General features: G+C 40.1%; 1 protein-coding gene across 1 annotated transcript in view; it reads left to right on the top strand.

Annotated features, from left to right (window-relative positions):
- LOC129724032 (uncharacterized) overlaps window positions 1-13155 on the top strand; it is a 125717-nt gene extending 112562 nt beyond the window's left edge. Inside the window, exons 6-7 of the mRNA XM_055678622.1 lie at window positions 10855-11383; window positions 11560-13155. Of these exons, the coding sequence (XP_055534597.1) occupies window positions 10855-11383; window positions 11560-11678 (648 nt within the window). The 3' untranslated portion in view covers window positions 11679-13155. The remainder of the gene's footprint in view (window positions 1-10854; window positions 11384-11559) is intronic.
- Window positions 13156-14361: the final 1206 nt, after the last annotated feature.

Raw genomic sequence — 14361 nt, 5'->3', positions numbered from 1 at the left:
TAAATGCTGCCATTTTGAATAAAAATTTGAAAACAAAGTTAGGCTTTGCGATTTATATTCGGTAAGAATCAAGCGGACAGCCAATTTTTTTTTTCAATCTAACGCTACAAAACTTGCTAATTGAACGTGATTTAACTATAACATCACACTGTCTGAAGGTTTACGTCAGCTCTCACTGAGCAGAGTTGTGAGTAAGAACACAAAACAATGAGAACAACGATTCGTTTGTTGTCCAATTGCTGAGTCTTTAGCCATTAGGCAGGGTCATTCCTTAGTATGGAAAAATATTATTATCGTGAATGGCTAAGTGAAGCAGAAAATAAGTCACTTGCTCAGTTAACGGCGCGTATCACGTACCGCTTACGAGCAAACGATTAGTTTGGCTATCGATTCCCATTCCCCCTCAGTCCATATTCTACATTTCTTCAAGCAAGAATTATAGAGTCTGTTTTGCGCTATTTACGCACTGATTCAGAGATGATCGGGCATCTAGGCCGATGTACACTATAAGAAATCGAAACGTTATTGCCAAATGGATTCCACTTACTTCTGTGCTAATAGATGAAACATTTTATATCCGCGTGGAATCCGTGGAATACACTTGCGTTTCAGTTCACAGCACAAAATCAAGTGTCTTACATTTCGGTTCGCCATGTCTTGCATACCGAAATCAATCTTTTTTCACTCAGATTTCAATACTAAAACACGTCAAATGCCAAAATACGCCAAAATACCGTGGATTCCTTTAAAAATAGACATGGGTCGACATGCTAGAATGACTGGGTTGGTTTATTGGTTTTCATGTGTAGAGAGCATTAGGTATGAGCGTGTGATTTTTTGTTCAGTGTATGTAATTTATAATTTTTTGGTAGTCGACCTGACTTGTGCATTACCAATAACACTACAAAATAGAAATGTTTGTAATCATCAGTACCCTGCTTATAGAAAACCCTCTTTCACAAGTTGGTCGTTTCGGCCAGATCAGGTGTGACAATTTGAAATATATATTGGGACGTTTTGAAGTAGAATACTTCTCTCAGGAAGTTCGGCTACATAGGGATGTGAAATGAAAATCTAAAACCGAAAAAAGTGAAAAATATGTCCAATTTCAAATGCTAATAAATCGGTTAGTATCCGATGGATTTCCTTTGTTCTTGCAGCAATAGATTGGAAAATCTTCTAAGATTCTTCCCAAAATAAGATAATTGTAATTTTATTATTCACACTATTGTATTATTGAAAATAGTAAAGCCTTGTCAAAACGAAAATTTCGACCTCTGACTGGTCGTTATATGATTGCTTCCCAAGCACGGTCGACAGAATCATATACATTGCAATTGAAAACATGCTATTTGGCCTATATAAGAGCCTGTTTCAGCCGAAGCCGCTCATAATAGTTCCAGACAGCGACAACAGCAGTCGCCCTTCCTTAGCAGCAGCACTAGCCCTGTGGTTGGTCACCACGTCTCAGGAGCAACGCGGTTCTTTTCAGCGTGTGTCGCCAGACTGCCATTATTCCCCCCGTGTTGGGGCAGCATGAAGATTGGCATCAGGAAATCCAATTTTGAAAATCAATATGCCTTTTTCAAGGCAAATAAACAAGTCATTGAGAGTTAATAATTTTTGACAACGCAAGCAAGCATTTTTTTTTGGATCCTAGCAATTTAAATCTGTCGCATCCGTCTAATTTACTGAATGTGGAATAGCTTCCACAGTGCATGTTGTCCGTGTATATTAATTCCCCCACTATTAGAGCAGCTCAAAGGTTGCGGTTGCGATCAGCGATCAGAAGATAATTGTAATTTTATTATTCACACTATTGCACTATTAAAAATAGTCAAGCCTTGTCAAAGCAAATAAACAAATAATTGAAGGTTAACAATTTTCTGGCATCAACACAAGCAGACATTCTGTGCGGGATGCAATCAAATTCTGTTGTAGTTGTCTTATTTTTACTTTATTAAGTAAACCCCCCAGTGTAGGGGCAGCGCAAAGACTGCGATCAGCATAACCGACTTTGAATAACAAACTGCCATGTTAGAAAGCATTCACAAAGACACTTAGGCCTCTGCCATGGTGAACGCGAACGCGAGCGATGGGGCGAGAAACTTGCCGTAGGTAAATAAACAGCTCTCTTTACGGCTGTTCGGTATTCTGAATTTGGGCAATCAAAACTTCTACTGGCTGTCTGATTTTCAGTGTGCAAACAGCCTTCAACTGACTACGATTTGGTAATATTGTTTGAGTTAAATGTTTACAAAATTTTACAACATTCCTCTTTCTCCCATTCAATAAAACAGGTAATACGATGCCTTCGCCATACGCAGATTCACCATAACTCCCGCTATCGGCGTAACACAGAGATGCAATCAGCGTCATATCCGATTTTAAATTCATCAACAAACTGTCCTTTTTAGGACAACCAAACAAATGAATTGAAGATTTAATGTTTTCTCGTTCTGAGCTATAGCCAAAAGTTAATTATCTTAATTTGAATTCACATGTACATATACTCTGACTGTTGAAACTTGTTTGTGCCGCAAGGAGTTTGTTCTTTTCCTGTTCAGTGAGGTCGTATTTATATGTGCAAACTGAAATTGAGTAGTACTTCAAGTTCATTTGCACAGAATTTTCAATACTGCCAATGAGCGGTCAACATTTATTTGCTAGGAAAAATGACTGACACGCAAGCAGCCGGGTTATCTTTCTTGTAAAAGTATTCTACTTCAACCTTGCGGTCGTGGCTTTGCACACAATCCTCCTGTGATTTTTTATGGAATTGTTCCAATATATATAGTAATATTCGCTTGTAATAAAGATATCTCGAGAAACTAGAATAAAATCTATGCGATAAAATTTGTTTACTTATCAGTAACATTATTATAAAAATAATTATTTACAGTGACTCAGCGGATATTGTATTATCAATACTCGTATGCATGGCGCGATTAAAATTATCAAAAAATGCTATGAATTCGTGGAGTTTGACCTTCATAAAAGAAGAGTTACTGAATTGTTGCACATTGAAGATGTAATTTTGCGAAAACCTATCTGAATATGTGGTTCTCTGTGCAACTTCACTAGCACAGGTCAATCCCGGAGGTGCGACTACGATGTGTGCGGTCGTCAATGCTCATGCTCATTACGAATAACACAACAAAACATACCCCAGATTTTTCTAATCACGGCACAGTGGTTTAAAAGTCCATTTTGACGCGCTTAATTGATAACTTCACCTACGTTGAATACGAATATATGACGTCTTCAGCGACATTGATAGGTATGACCCCCTACATATTTTGGTGCTATGAGATTTGTGATTATTCTCCCTAAAAGGGAAGTGCAAAATCTATTTTTTTTGTTTCATCGAGATACAGGGTTGATGTTTTTGGTAAAGTTGTAGGTGACACCAATACGACCAACTTTGCCGAAGACACGAAATTTGTATCTCTTACTCAAATGGACTTAGTGAATTTTTTATTAAGAATTGGCCTGCCAAATCACATTTTTCAATGAAGCATACTTTTTTCTATTTTTTAGGCTTTCACCATGTCCTACACAGTTGTTAGTAGCATCAATGTACACAATTGTCTGGTAGATACTGTATTCGTATTATTTAAAAGCTATGAGTTATGGGCTATTTTTAATTTTATTTGGCCATATTTCAAATCTCTGTATCATTACTTTACGAACTAATTTCATTTTTTGTCATATTGACTTACATTTTAAGTTTAGTAAAGCGGGTAATGTATGTAGTTTCGCGGGAATGTAAAGATGAACGGGAATAGAAGGTGTGACTAGAATTAGAAAAAATTTTCTCTCGTCCAGACGGGACTCGAACCCGCAATCTCCGTTGTCTCCGGCAAGGTGTTTTGGCCAAAACCCGCTTTACTAAACTTAAAATGTAAGTCAATATGACAAAAAATGAAATTAGTTCGTAAAGTAAAATTAGCACAACGGAGCTCTTCCGTGATACGCCTTCCATGGGAGTTGGCCACCAACTGACGTGTCTCATCGCTTGCGCCGCTGTAGATATAATAAGTCATTATACATAGTGTGCGTAAAGAGACCACTCTCTCCATCAATTTGAAGAATGCCGCCTGCATATAATATTTTTGAGATGGATTGTTTTTATTTTTATGTAATTGCAATTATTTCTTTTCTTCATAATCTGATAAAATCTATTTGTTAGTTTTAGAATAACTTACTCGTCTTACTGAACGTACTCGTCTTTTTATCTCAACCATGCAATACAATCCTTAATTTGGTCGTGTTTCATGCGAGAAGATACAATACTGAAAATGCTGTTAAGAATTGCTACAATGACTTATCAATCCACAAAATTTACGTTCTAAAAATATTTCCAAACCAGTCGGAGCTTGAGTGTCCAAAAAATCTGGATAAAACTGGCAAATATACAAAAAAACTGGAAGATTTCGGGATTAAACTGTTTGACTGGATCACTTGAAAAAAAATGGAAGAATCCAGTTTAAACTGGAACATTGGCAACTCTGCTCTCAGTTGGCAGAAATAAACTTCCACAGGGCAGTGTGTGCAGTTTCATCGCGGCGTGCTGAGATGCGGGAACACAATAGTAGAGGGTGATTCGACATTGGTCTTAGGAAGAGTTACCCTTACCCAGTAGTTTAATTGGCCAAAACACCTTGCCGGAGACAACGGAGATTGCGGGTTCGAGTCCCGTCTGGACGAGGGAAAATTTTTTTTCTATTTCTAGTCACACCTTCTATTCCCGTTCATCTTCGCATTCCCGCGAAACTACATACATTACCCGCTTTACTCAACTTACTCTGTATCATTCTTAGGGGCAGTTAGATGCAGATTAAGTAGTCAGCATATGAAAGTGTAACAATAGAACTTTTAAACGCTGGAAATTTCGCTAGTCCACGACTTTCTACTGATGAGTTATGTCCACGGGAAGGGATTTTATTGAAGTTCTGCCAGTAGTCCCAACAGAAAGCGTTGTTGAGACTCTCTGAACAATAGCTCTTTTTTATGCAGTAGATAAAGATATTTCAACCAGTTTTTCCGGGAAACAGCCCAAAATTATCAGGAGCCATTTTCTGATTTAAGTTGGAAACTTCCGGTTTTTAAAAATAGCCGAAAGTGACCAAATACCACCCAACATGGAAATTTCTGGAATCGCAATAATGCGCTGAAGCCACAAATTGATCTCAGACACCATTTTGAATTGTAAAATGGCGACTTTCGATTTCTGGAAAACAGTCAACAATTTTTACTCAATGTGAGTATTTCTGGAACCATAATGATGCACAGAACGACGACCGGTGTTTGGAAAACAGCCGAAAAAGCCCAAATACCATCTTTACATATAAAAATTGAGTTCTGTCTCTCTGTCTGTCTGTCTGATCCATATAGACTTGGAAATTACTGCACCGGTCGACAAGAAAATTTGTATGTAGGGGTTTTTAGGACCAGAGAAGCTTCTCATGAAAGTTTCACACACTTCCCTGTTCTGGAAGGGAGGGTTCCCATGCAAAAAAAAACACAAATCTCCGCACAACTCAAGAGCTCATTAAGCAAATGGTACCAAATTTGGCATGAGAAAATTTCTGGGGGCTAAAAATACTTTCATGATAGTTCGACATCTCTCCCTCCCCAGAAAGGGAAGGGTACCATAGATGCAAAACACAAATTTTTGTACAACTCGAGAACTAATCGAGCAAATTAAACCTAGTTTGGCATGTGAAGGGTGTGTCTACGATGGTTTGACACCTCTCCCTATTTTAAAATGAGGGAACTGGAAAACAACCGAAAGTGACCAAATGCCACCAAATATGGGTATTAACGTAATCGTGATGATGCACAGAACCCAAAAGGGGATATACAAAGGCTGAAAGGCAAGGATGTTCTCATCTCGATAAAACCAATCAGTTCAACCGATTTTTCTTTTGAGCTTGAATGTATCCAACGTCCGATTCGTTAGGCATTTGCAGACTATAAACAAATCGGAAGTTAAATCTTTGGATGTAGGTGAAATCAATTTAGAGTGTTTGAAATCATCCAAATTTAAAAAAAAATGGGCGGAACGAAGTTTGCCAGGACAACTAGCACCAATATAAAATTTATATATTTAAGTTGTGTAGCGAAGTGTGGGACACTTAGCAAAGGTTTGTTTCACGAAGGAAACGGAGACATCCAAGGACAAATAGAAGTCGTTATGTCAGAAACGGAGTACGAGGGTTAGCCATCTGGAAATTAACAAGCTCGATGTGCTCCCCAGTTTTCGTACGTATTCACGCTAACGGAAGGCATGTTTGGTTCGAAGTCGACACTGCACAGTGGTTCGCCCATAGGTCAAAAATAGAAAAATTTTTTTTTTGTTTTCTACCTAATGGATCGGTTATTGACCTGAGAATGCAGAAAAACTGTTTTTTTTGCCCCTTTAATGAACAGTTAACTTTTGAGCACGAGATAAGTGAAGGTGTTTGACACTTGAAAAATCAGCTTAAGCAGTACTTGTTTTTTACATTGTGTATATATCCGCTTTGGAACAAATGAACCTTCAGAAAACAGGTATGTTTTGCTATTGCGGTGTTGTTTGGATAGGTATGTGCTAAACTGTTATCAAAATTAGTCGTTAGAGGGACCATAGTAATAAAGTCAATGAGCACCACTCATACTAAAATTCATGTAATTTTTTAAATGTGTTCCGTGCGAGATACTACCACCAAATAACCACCAAACGAAAGATTCAGGACTCAGGAAAGATTTGTTAAAGGTTCCATTTGCATATCTTTGCATCCAAGTCGATGACAAGCGGCTAAAGATGGTTACATTTTCGCTTGAATTTTATGTTTTCTGCATAGTTTCTTAGAAGGATACCACAGTCCTTCTAAGAAACTATGCAGAAAACATAGAATTCAGCTCAAATTTACAAATTTGTTCTCAAACATTTGTCTATATTCGAATTTTGATATTTGGTGTTGAAATACGTTGAACAATAATGCAGAATAAGGTTTTGTATGCTATAACTGATCGAGAATCAGCAGTAAGGTTTTTTCAAACATAGCGAGGTACATTTTTCGTTGAAGAATGGAGCAGTTCCAATGTTTAGTAAGCTCAGAAAAGTTCCATCCACATTCCTGGAGAAAGTGGAAGCGGAACTGAATCTGCTATCAGAAACAGAATGGGGTACACCGCTGGTCCCTGTTCTTGAAAAGGTTTCACCTTTGAGACTGTGTGCAGCTGCAGATTATCGCATCACTGTCAACCCGTTCCTGGTGGAAAACCGTCATCCGTTCCTGGTTATTGATGAGATTTTTGCGGCGCTGGAAACTTGGATAAAGTATTAAAACGGCTTGAGGAGCCTGGATTTCTGCTTAAACAACAAAAATGTTTCTCAAGTTTTTCAAGCAAGAAGTATTGATCAGAGTGGTTTACATAAGGATCCAGAGAAGGTAAAAGCGGTAATGGATGTCAAACCCTAAAATAAGGCAAGGCAATTCGAGCGTTCGTTGGTCTAGCAAACTATTATACCAAGTTGACCACGTTGGGCATTGCATGAAGTCAATGTACGAACTTTTGCAAAGACAATACGAAGTTTTTTTGGACAGACAACCGGCAGAAGGCTTTCGAAGTGGCAAAGGTATTAGGTTCGGAAAGTACAGTTTTGGCTCATTACGATCTGGTACTACCGATGAAACTCTATTGAAGGCATAATGAAGACATTGGCGCTGTGATTGTACACGAGTATCCTGACAATACTGAGCGAACCATATTATCTGCCCCGAGAAAGAAGCGTTTTTGAACTCATGACAGAACACAAGCCTTTGACCAGCCTGTTTAGCTCTAAGAATGTACCAGACACGGCGTCTGGACATCCGCAGAGCTGGGTAGTTTGTTTTGTCGAATTGTGATTACGAAACCTATCACGTCAAGAAGTCCAAAACGGTCCATCAGACTTCTTGTCACGATATCCTATTGGAAGCAATGACGGTGAAGAGGACGAAAATAAATCCGCAAGTTTGAGGCTGTTGAATATCCTATGGTCGCAAACTATTCAACAGAAAGAACTGAAAATTTTCCATCGTAAACGAGATGAATTAAGGATTGAAGAAGCAGTTCTGTTGTAGGGCTATCGCATTGTGGCTTCTGCCAAACTGATGAAATTTTTACTAAACATGCTTAATTCGGTCCATCTTGGGATAGTGGAGATGGAGTGTTTCACTGAACATAGAGATTGAAGACCTTGGCAAAAAGTGCGACCTGTGTATCCAAAACCGACCAGAGCGTAGTGATCCAATATTTCCGTGGTGTCTTATTAGCACACATTGCGATCGTATACATGTAGATAACTTCCTGTTCCATGGAACTGAATATTTGGTGAGCTACAGCAAGAGGATCGAGGCGTCTGCTGTACGCTGGTTAACCTCGGAAGAAACTATCGAGAAAATTGCCGAATTTGCAGGGAGCCCTTGGAACACTGGTATTCGAAAACAAAACTGCGTTTTCATCGTAGGAATTCAGAGTTTTCTGCACGAGCCAAGGTATTAGGCATTTGACGATAGCGCCGTATAGTTCCTGTTCCAATGGTACATCTGAAAAAGCGGTAAAGACTGTGAAAAATGCATTGAAAAAGTAGTCATCAGATTCAGCGTTCAAGGGGAAGTCAGTGACGTGGCAGTTGAATTCAATCGGAGAGAGCCCAAAAGGGCGATGCGAACCCGATTTGACAAGCTCAAAGCCAATTCTGAGAAAGACCACCGTGAGACAATTGAAGATCTCAACGTTAAGAAGAGATATTCATTTTTGATTTGGGACAAACGGTTTATGCTCGAGACTACCGTAATCCGAAGCAACTTTCATGGGTACGAGCAAAAATAATCAAGAAAATTGATGCTGTACTGTACAATTGTGTATTGCGATTAATAAAGCGAAGAAGTCATGACTGACAAGACGGGCGTTGAGATGAACAACGAGTCAGTGGAAGGATCAATCGAAGAAGAGGAGTCTGTTGCTACACATGGAACATCCAGCTTGTACGTAACCAGGTATAATCGAGTTGTTCTACCGCCAAGTCGCTTTGGAGGAGAGTATTGCGTTCTCGCACAGTGAAGCGTGGCATCAAAACATGTCGTTGGAGCGTGGCGTTGAAGCATGGCGTTTATTTGAGCCGATAGAATCGTAGCAAATCGTAGTTGTTTAATATAGATGCATTTATGTTTGGTGGCTTGGCTTTACCTGTTGTCCACAATTCAGTTTGTTGTTTACCGATCTACGTGGGCTTTTATTTCGCTAACTGTTTTAACGGTTTTAACAGTCTGCTCCAATCCACGATCTTTTTTTTTTATTCTCGATCGAAATCAACTCCACAGGTTATTGCCCTATGCCAGCTCTCTTAATTTTTTTGTTCATTACGGCTCCATTTTGCCCGTCTCCTGGTGGCAGGATACACCAACATGATCGGTGAGTGGGTTCGTAGGGTAAACCGGCGAATCGTTGAGTGGCATGGGTGTCGGAAGGGTAGCATCGAACAGAAACAAACACTTCTCATTTAACGGGTGACAAATAGAAATTTAAAATTTTTGCGCGGTGCTCATTAAGTCAGGTTTTTTACGCGATTTTTTTCACGCAGATTTTCGAAGTGCACAAAAATTTTAGCAGAAAGGTTCACGGTAAATCACTTTGAAGATGGAAACTTTCCGGTTTTGACTGTGTATAATTTCCTGCAAACCTCAACAATAACACACCAAGAAGGAAGTGGAAGACCGGCGAAAGTAGTAAACAAGGCAAGACTTTTTCTTTTTTGTCTAAGTCATGGTTCAATTCCACTGTTGTGGCTATTAATCAAAATGTATACCAGAACGAATATTTTAAGAAAATATTGATGTGTTTTTGCTAGATAAAACATCATCACTTACCTACTTACTTTACTTTTGCGGCGACAGGCCGATTATTGACCCAGTGCCGAGTCCAGAATACGTCCTTCCGTATGGATATTTGGAATATTCGTAGTAATTCAAATTCCTAGACATAGATGGAGATGCACCGCATTTTACGATTCAGCTGCCCAGTCCAGGTCAGACACTATTTTACACAACCCCTAACATGGAAAAACATCATCACTTACTTTACCTAACTTTGTTGGCTAACGTTGGCAAATGGTTGGACACGTGAGACTTGAGACCCCATTGTGGTCATTCACCTCTGTCCAGCAACTCCTATCCCAACCTCCACGAGGTGCCGACCGGGATACGAGTAACCTTAGCGGAGAACCACCCCCCGGTGGAAACTGTGGTCGTATGCTGGGAAGGGGGTCGTATGCGGTTGTATCCCCATATTAGGGGCGGCGCAACAGTGTCTGACCCGGAGCGTGCGGCTGGATTATCGAATGATGCTACACCTAAGATGGCAACCCCATCAGCAGGATGTAGGTATCGCGAACCTGGTAAGGTAGCACACCGAAACCTTTTTTAAACCACGAACAACGGAACATCATCCATTACGTCAAAAACACAAATGTTCGTGATCAACCACTCGACTCCACTTGTACCCCAAATACACAACCAAACGAATTTGCCTCAGTGTCAAAGATTACTATGAGATTTAAAGGTACTGCAGTGTAAAACTAACTGGAAATCTACGAGTTACAAACAGTCATGTCATTCGAAAAATCGTCGTGAAGTCCGGTCTTGTTCCAGCATCATAAAAAAGCTTCGTCGGAAGCCGGTTACGAACCGTTCTCAGTGATCATTTTTTTTTAATACTTCATTTCGAAAGCGAACAACTCCCTAATAAAATAAAATAGATATAAAATAGCAAAACAAATGCTAGGAGATATCAAACATTAGTAATTCTACTCTTTCCTTCCAGTGCCGTTCGAGTGGTATCTGCATCAGCTGGTTCTTCGTTTGCGACGGTCGCCCGGATTGCAGCGACGCCTCGGACGAAGAGTGCAGCTTTTCGCTGAAAGCCAACATCACCAACTGTCCCAACCTGTCCTTCCGATGCGAGCGCAGTGGTCGCTGCATTTCGCGGGCCGGAATCTGCGACGGTAAAATCCAGTGCCCGCAGGGTGAGGACGAGGTCGGCTGCGATTTTCGAAAGTCCCGAAGATGTCCGGAAAACACCTTCATGTGCCGAAGCGGCGAGTGTCTGCCGGAGTACGAGTACTGTAACGCCATCGTAACCTGTCGGGATGGAAGCGATGAACCGCCGCATCTGTGCGGTTCCCGCTCGGTGCCGAACTTCTTCGTGAAGCTGCTGTCTGGGCCGAGCAGCCGCAGCCGGAGCTATTGTCCGATGCGATGCGGCAACGGCAATTGTCGCTCCACGGCTATTGTTTGTTCCGGTCGGGACGGGTGCGGCGACGGAAGCGACGAGGAGAACTGTGCCGTCTGTCGTGAGTATCGATTTTTTACCGTATGTGTCTTTCAATCGAACGAGGATCCATACATTACTGTTCATAATTCATAATTCGATCTAACGGAAGGAAGCAATATATACTGCCCACTGAGAAAGCACATATCCGTTTCGCAGCAATAATTCACTAACCGCTTGTATCCTGTTCCGTTGCAGGTTGTCCGGCCCCACCGGCTGATGAAGTAGACCGATCGGATCATCTGGTCGTTCCCGTCAGCAGCAGGTCCAAGCAGCGGACCCGTACAGGACGCATCACCAACAATTGGCAGCAATAGTAATGCAGACTTACTAATTCCGACTGCTGACTGAGAGCGGTGCTTCGTTTGCAAACAGCTAAACGGAACACAATTGTACTATAAAAGCTAAAGCAATTTTATACTTACACCCGATGATGTAAACGCACGGTCCATTGGATTCTTCCAGCAAATGACCAAGCGCTCGCTTCAAGTAATAGGAATGCAGCAAAAATAATAAGCACAAAATAACAACCCATGACGAACACAGAAAGTAAACAAATGTGCGCAAAAGAGAAAATAAAAACAATCTTATCAACTAGTGCCAATCGTGAATTCAGATGCACATTGAAGTTTTCCAGCATCTTTTCTGCCTACCAGGCAGATAACAGAGCACGACCGTTCGCACATCCGGCCGTTAGTACGTGCCGTCCTTCGTCTATGTTTCAGCTCCAGTGACAATGATGCATGTACCCGGAGGCTCCACTGCCAGAATGCTAGCGAGTGAATGCAGTAGAAGTTGGTTAAAAATTTTCTCCCAGGAAAATGATTCGCGGCTTCTCAGTTTAAGTGCGATGAGCGCGCGATATTTATAGTAGCGTTAATATTAACTTGTACATATACCGATAACAGCTAGTTGATATTTTATGCGCTATCGTTCTAAGATAAATTATAGCAAAAGAATGCATGCAGTTGACTTTCAAGAGAAGGTTGGTGCTCTATTCGGTAGCATCTGCCGTGAGTGTAATAATTTCCACCGATCAGAATTCACACAAACTATATTAAAATTTGTTTGAATCAAGTTTATTTATAGTCGACAATTCCTGAATCCATTTATCGATTAAATTACAACCTTATAGGACGAACCTTGAAAAGGCGAAAAAACTGCCTTTCCCGGTAATATATGGTTGTCGCGACACCCTCCTTTCGTGTTTCATCCTTTCTTCATTTATTCCAGTGTATGTATGTACTAGCCCCCCAACTAACGGCCAGCTCGCTACCACTGTTGATAAAGAAAATCTAGGCTAAGTGTAAAGACACGAATCGATAAGCGCTGGTTTCCTTGAAGGCGGCGGTCGACACGAAGAACGTAAATTGAAATTTATTCATTAAAGACACGCGGCTCGTGCCAAGCGGAACTTAAAACTTCCGCCATGCGAGGGATGCTCTCACTGTTAGCCAGGGTGGTTCTCACCTTCTTCGTTCTCAGTTAACTGTTTAGTCATTCAAATTGATTATGCCGCTCTTTTTTTCATATTCTTAGTATTTCAATGCTAAGGTTTACGCTTTCGTTCGCCTTGGATACTTTGTTGTAGCTTATTCGAACAAAAAAAAACGACTAGAATTTTCGATTCCTTCAACCCTGTCACGGCCTTGATCGAATAGAACCTAATGGCAACTGCATGCAATCATTAATCCAAGCTTAACAAACCTATATGTATGATAGCAATACGTTTTATAACACTTTTACACTTTTAAGCCACCGTAGCTCATAGAGAAGGTTTTAATTAAAATCTTTCCCAACAAGAAGAACGCTATTCGTTCGTATCCGCTAGTTGCTTATCACAGCCCGGCTAGTTTCGCGCTCTTTGCAATTTATCATCCAGATTTGTACAGCATTTTAAATTGGCCCACTTTGGAGCGGCAGTTGGCGTGGGGTAGACCACCACCACTGTGTGTTGCGCTGCATCTCATTGAGGTTTATTAGATTTGAAACCGGCTGATATGCTAAATAATTTAATCGACGACGCGCGGACGTTCCGACGTATCGCGCGTCGCTTATTGGGCTGAGTGCTCTTGTCGTTCCAAGCTGGCGGAGTGAAAGGTATGTAGGCCATTCGAGTATGTGAGTTCAAGGACTTTTTGCACTCATTATAAGCACCATATTATTTCCATTGTATGGGAAAAATGTATCCATTTTTTCAGTTATTTATTATATTGTCCTATTATTTTTAGATGCCACTTAAAAAGAAAGATGACTTTTGCAAAACGCAGAAATTCTATGAATTTTTCATTACCTTTTGATAATAAATTGGATAGCTGTGATTTCCAGATCCACTGAGAGCATTTTCCATAATTCTAGAGATTCAATAAAATATAGCAAGTTGCAGCACTTCAAACTGTAAACTAATTGAATTTTTTGATTCATGATTCCAGTTAAGCTTCAATCGTAATCACCGTAAGCCTCTAAAAAAGAGTTTTAGGAAACAGCCACAATAACTAATATTTCTTATAAACAATTGCTTTTGTTTTGAAAAACTGTAGCATTAGAAAATAAAAACTTTAATGTAATTGGAAAAATATGTACACAACCACTCGTCTTCCACTTCTTGTTACAGGTCGTACACGATTATCCATAGTTTTGAAAAATATTTCACTCCATATAATCAAATCGAACCGTTTACCTATAAACAATCGAACCGTTTACCTATTTTATTTTTCTCCATTTTAGCTTTTCAAGAACAACTAGCTTGCCAATAAAAAATATTGTACACGATAAACGTGCGGAGATAAAAATTGTAAAATGGTTTGATGACTGTATGTTGACGTTTGTCGTATAGGTAAATAAATCAGATAACGGCTTCTAATTCACTTATCTTGGAAATGTCTGAACGTATAAGCAACAGATTTCATTTGCAACGTATAGCTACCTTCAAATCCATATGAACTTTATCGTAATCGGTCAACAGATTCCACCTCAAGCTCCGGGATAATTATAAGAGAC

Source organism: Wyeomyia smithii, chromosome 2, assembly GCF_029784165.1.
Source record: "Wyeomyia smithii strain HCP4-BCI-WySm-NY-G18 chromosome 2, ASM2978416v1, whole genome shotgun sequence".
In the NCBI taxonomy this organism is placed as follows: Eukaryota; Metazoa; Arthropoda; class Insecta; order Diptera; family Culicidae; genus Wyeomyia; species Wyeomyia smithii.
This window is presented reverse-complemented; position numbering and strand designations above follow the sequence as displayed.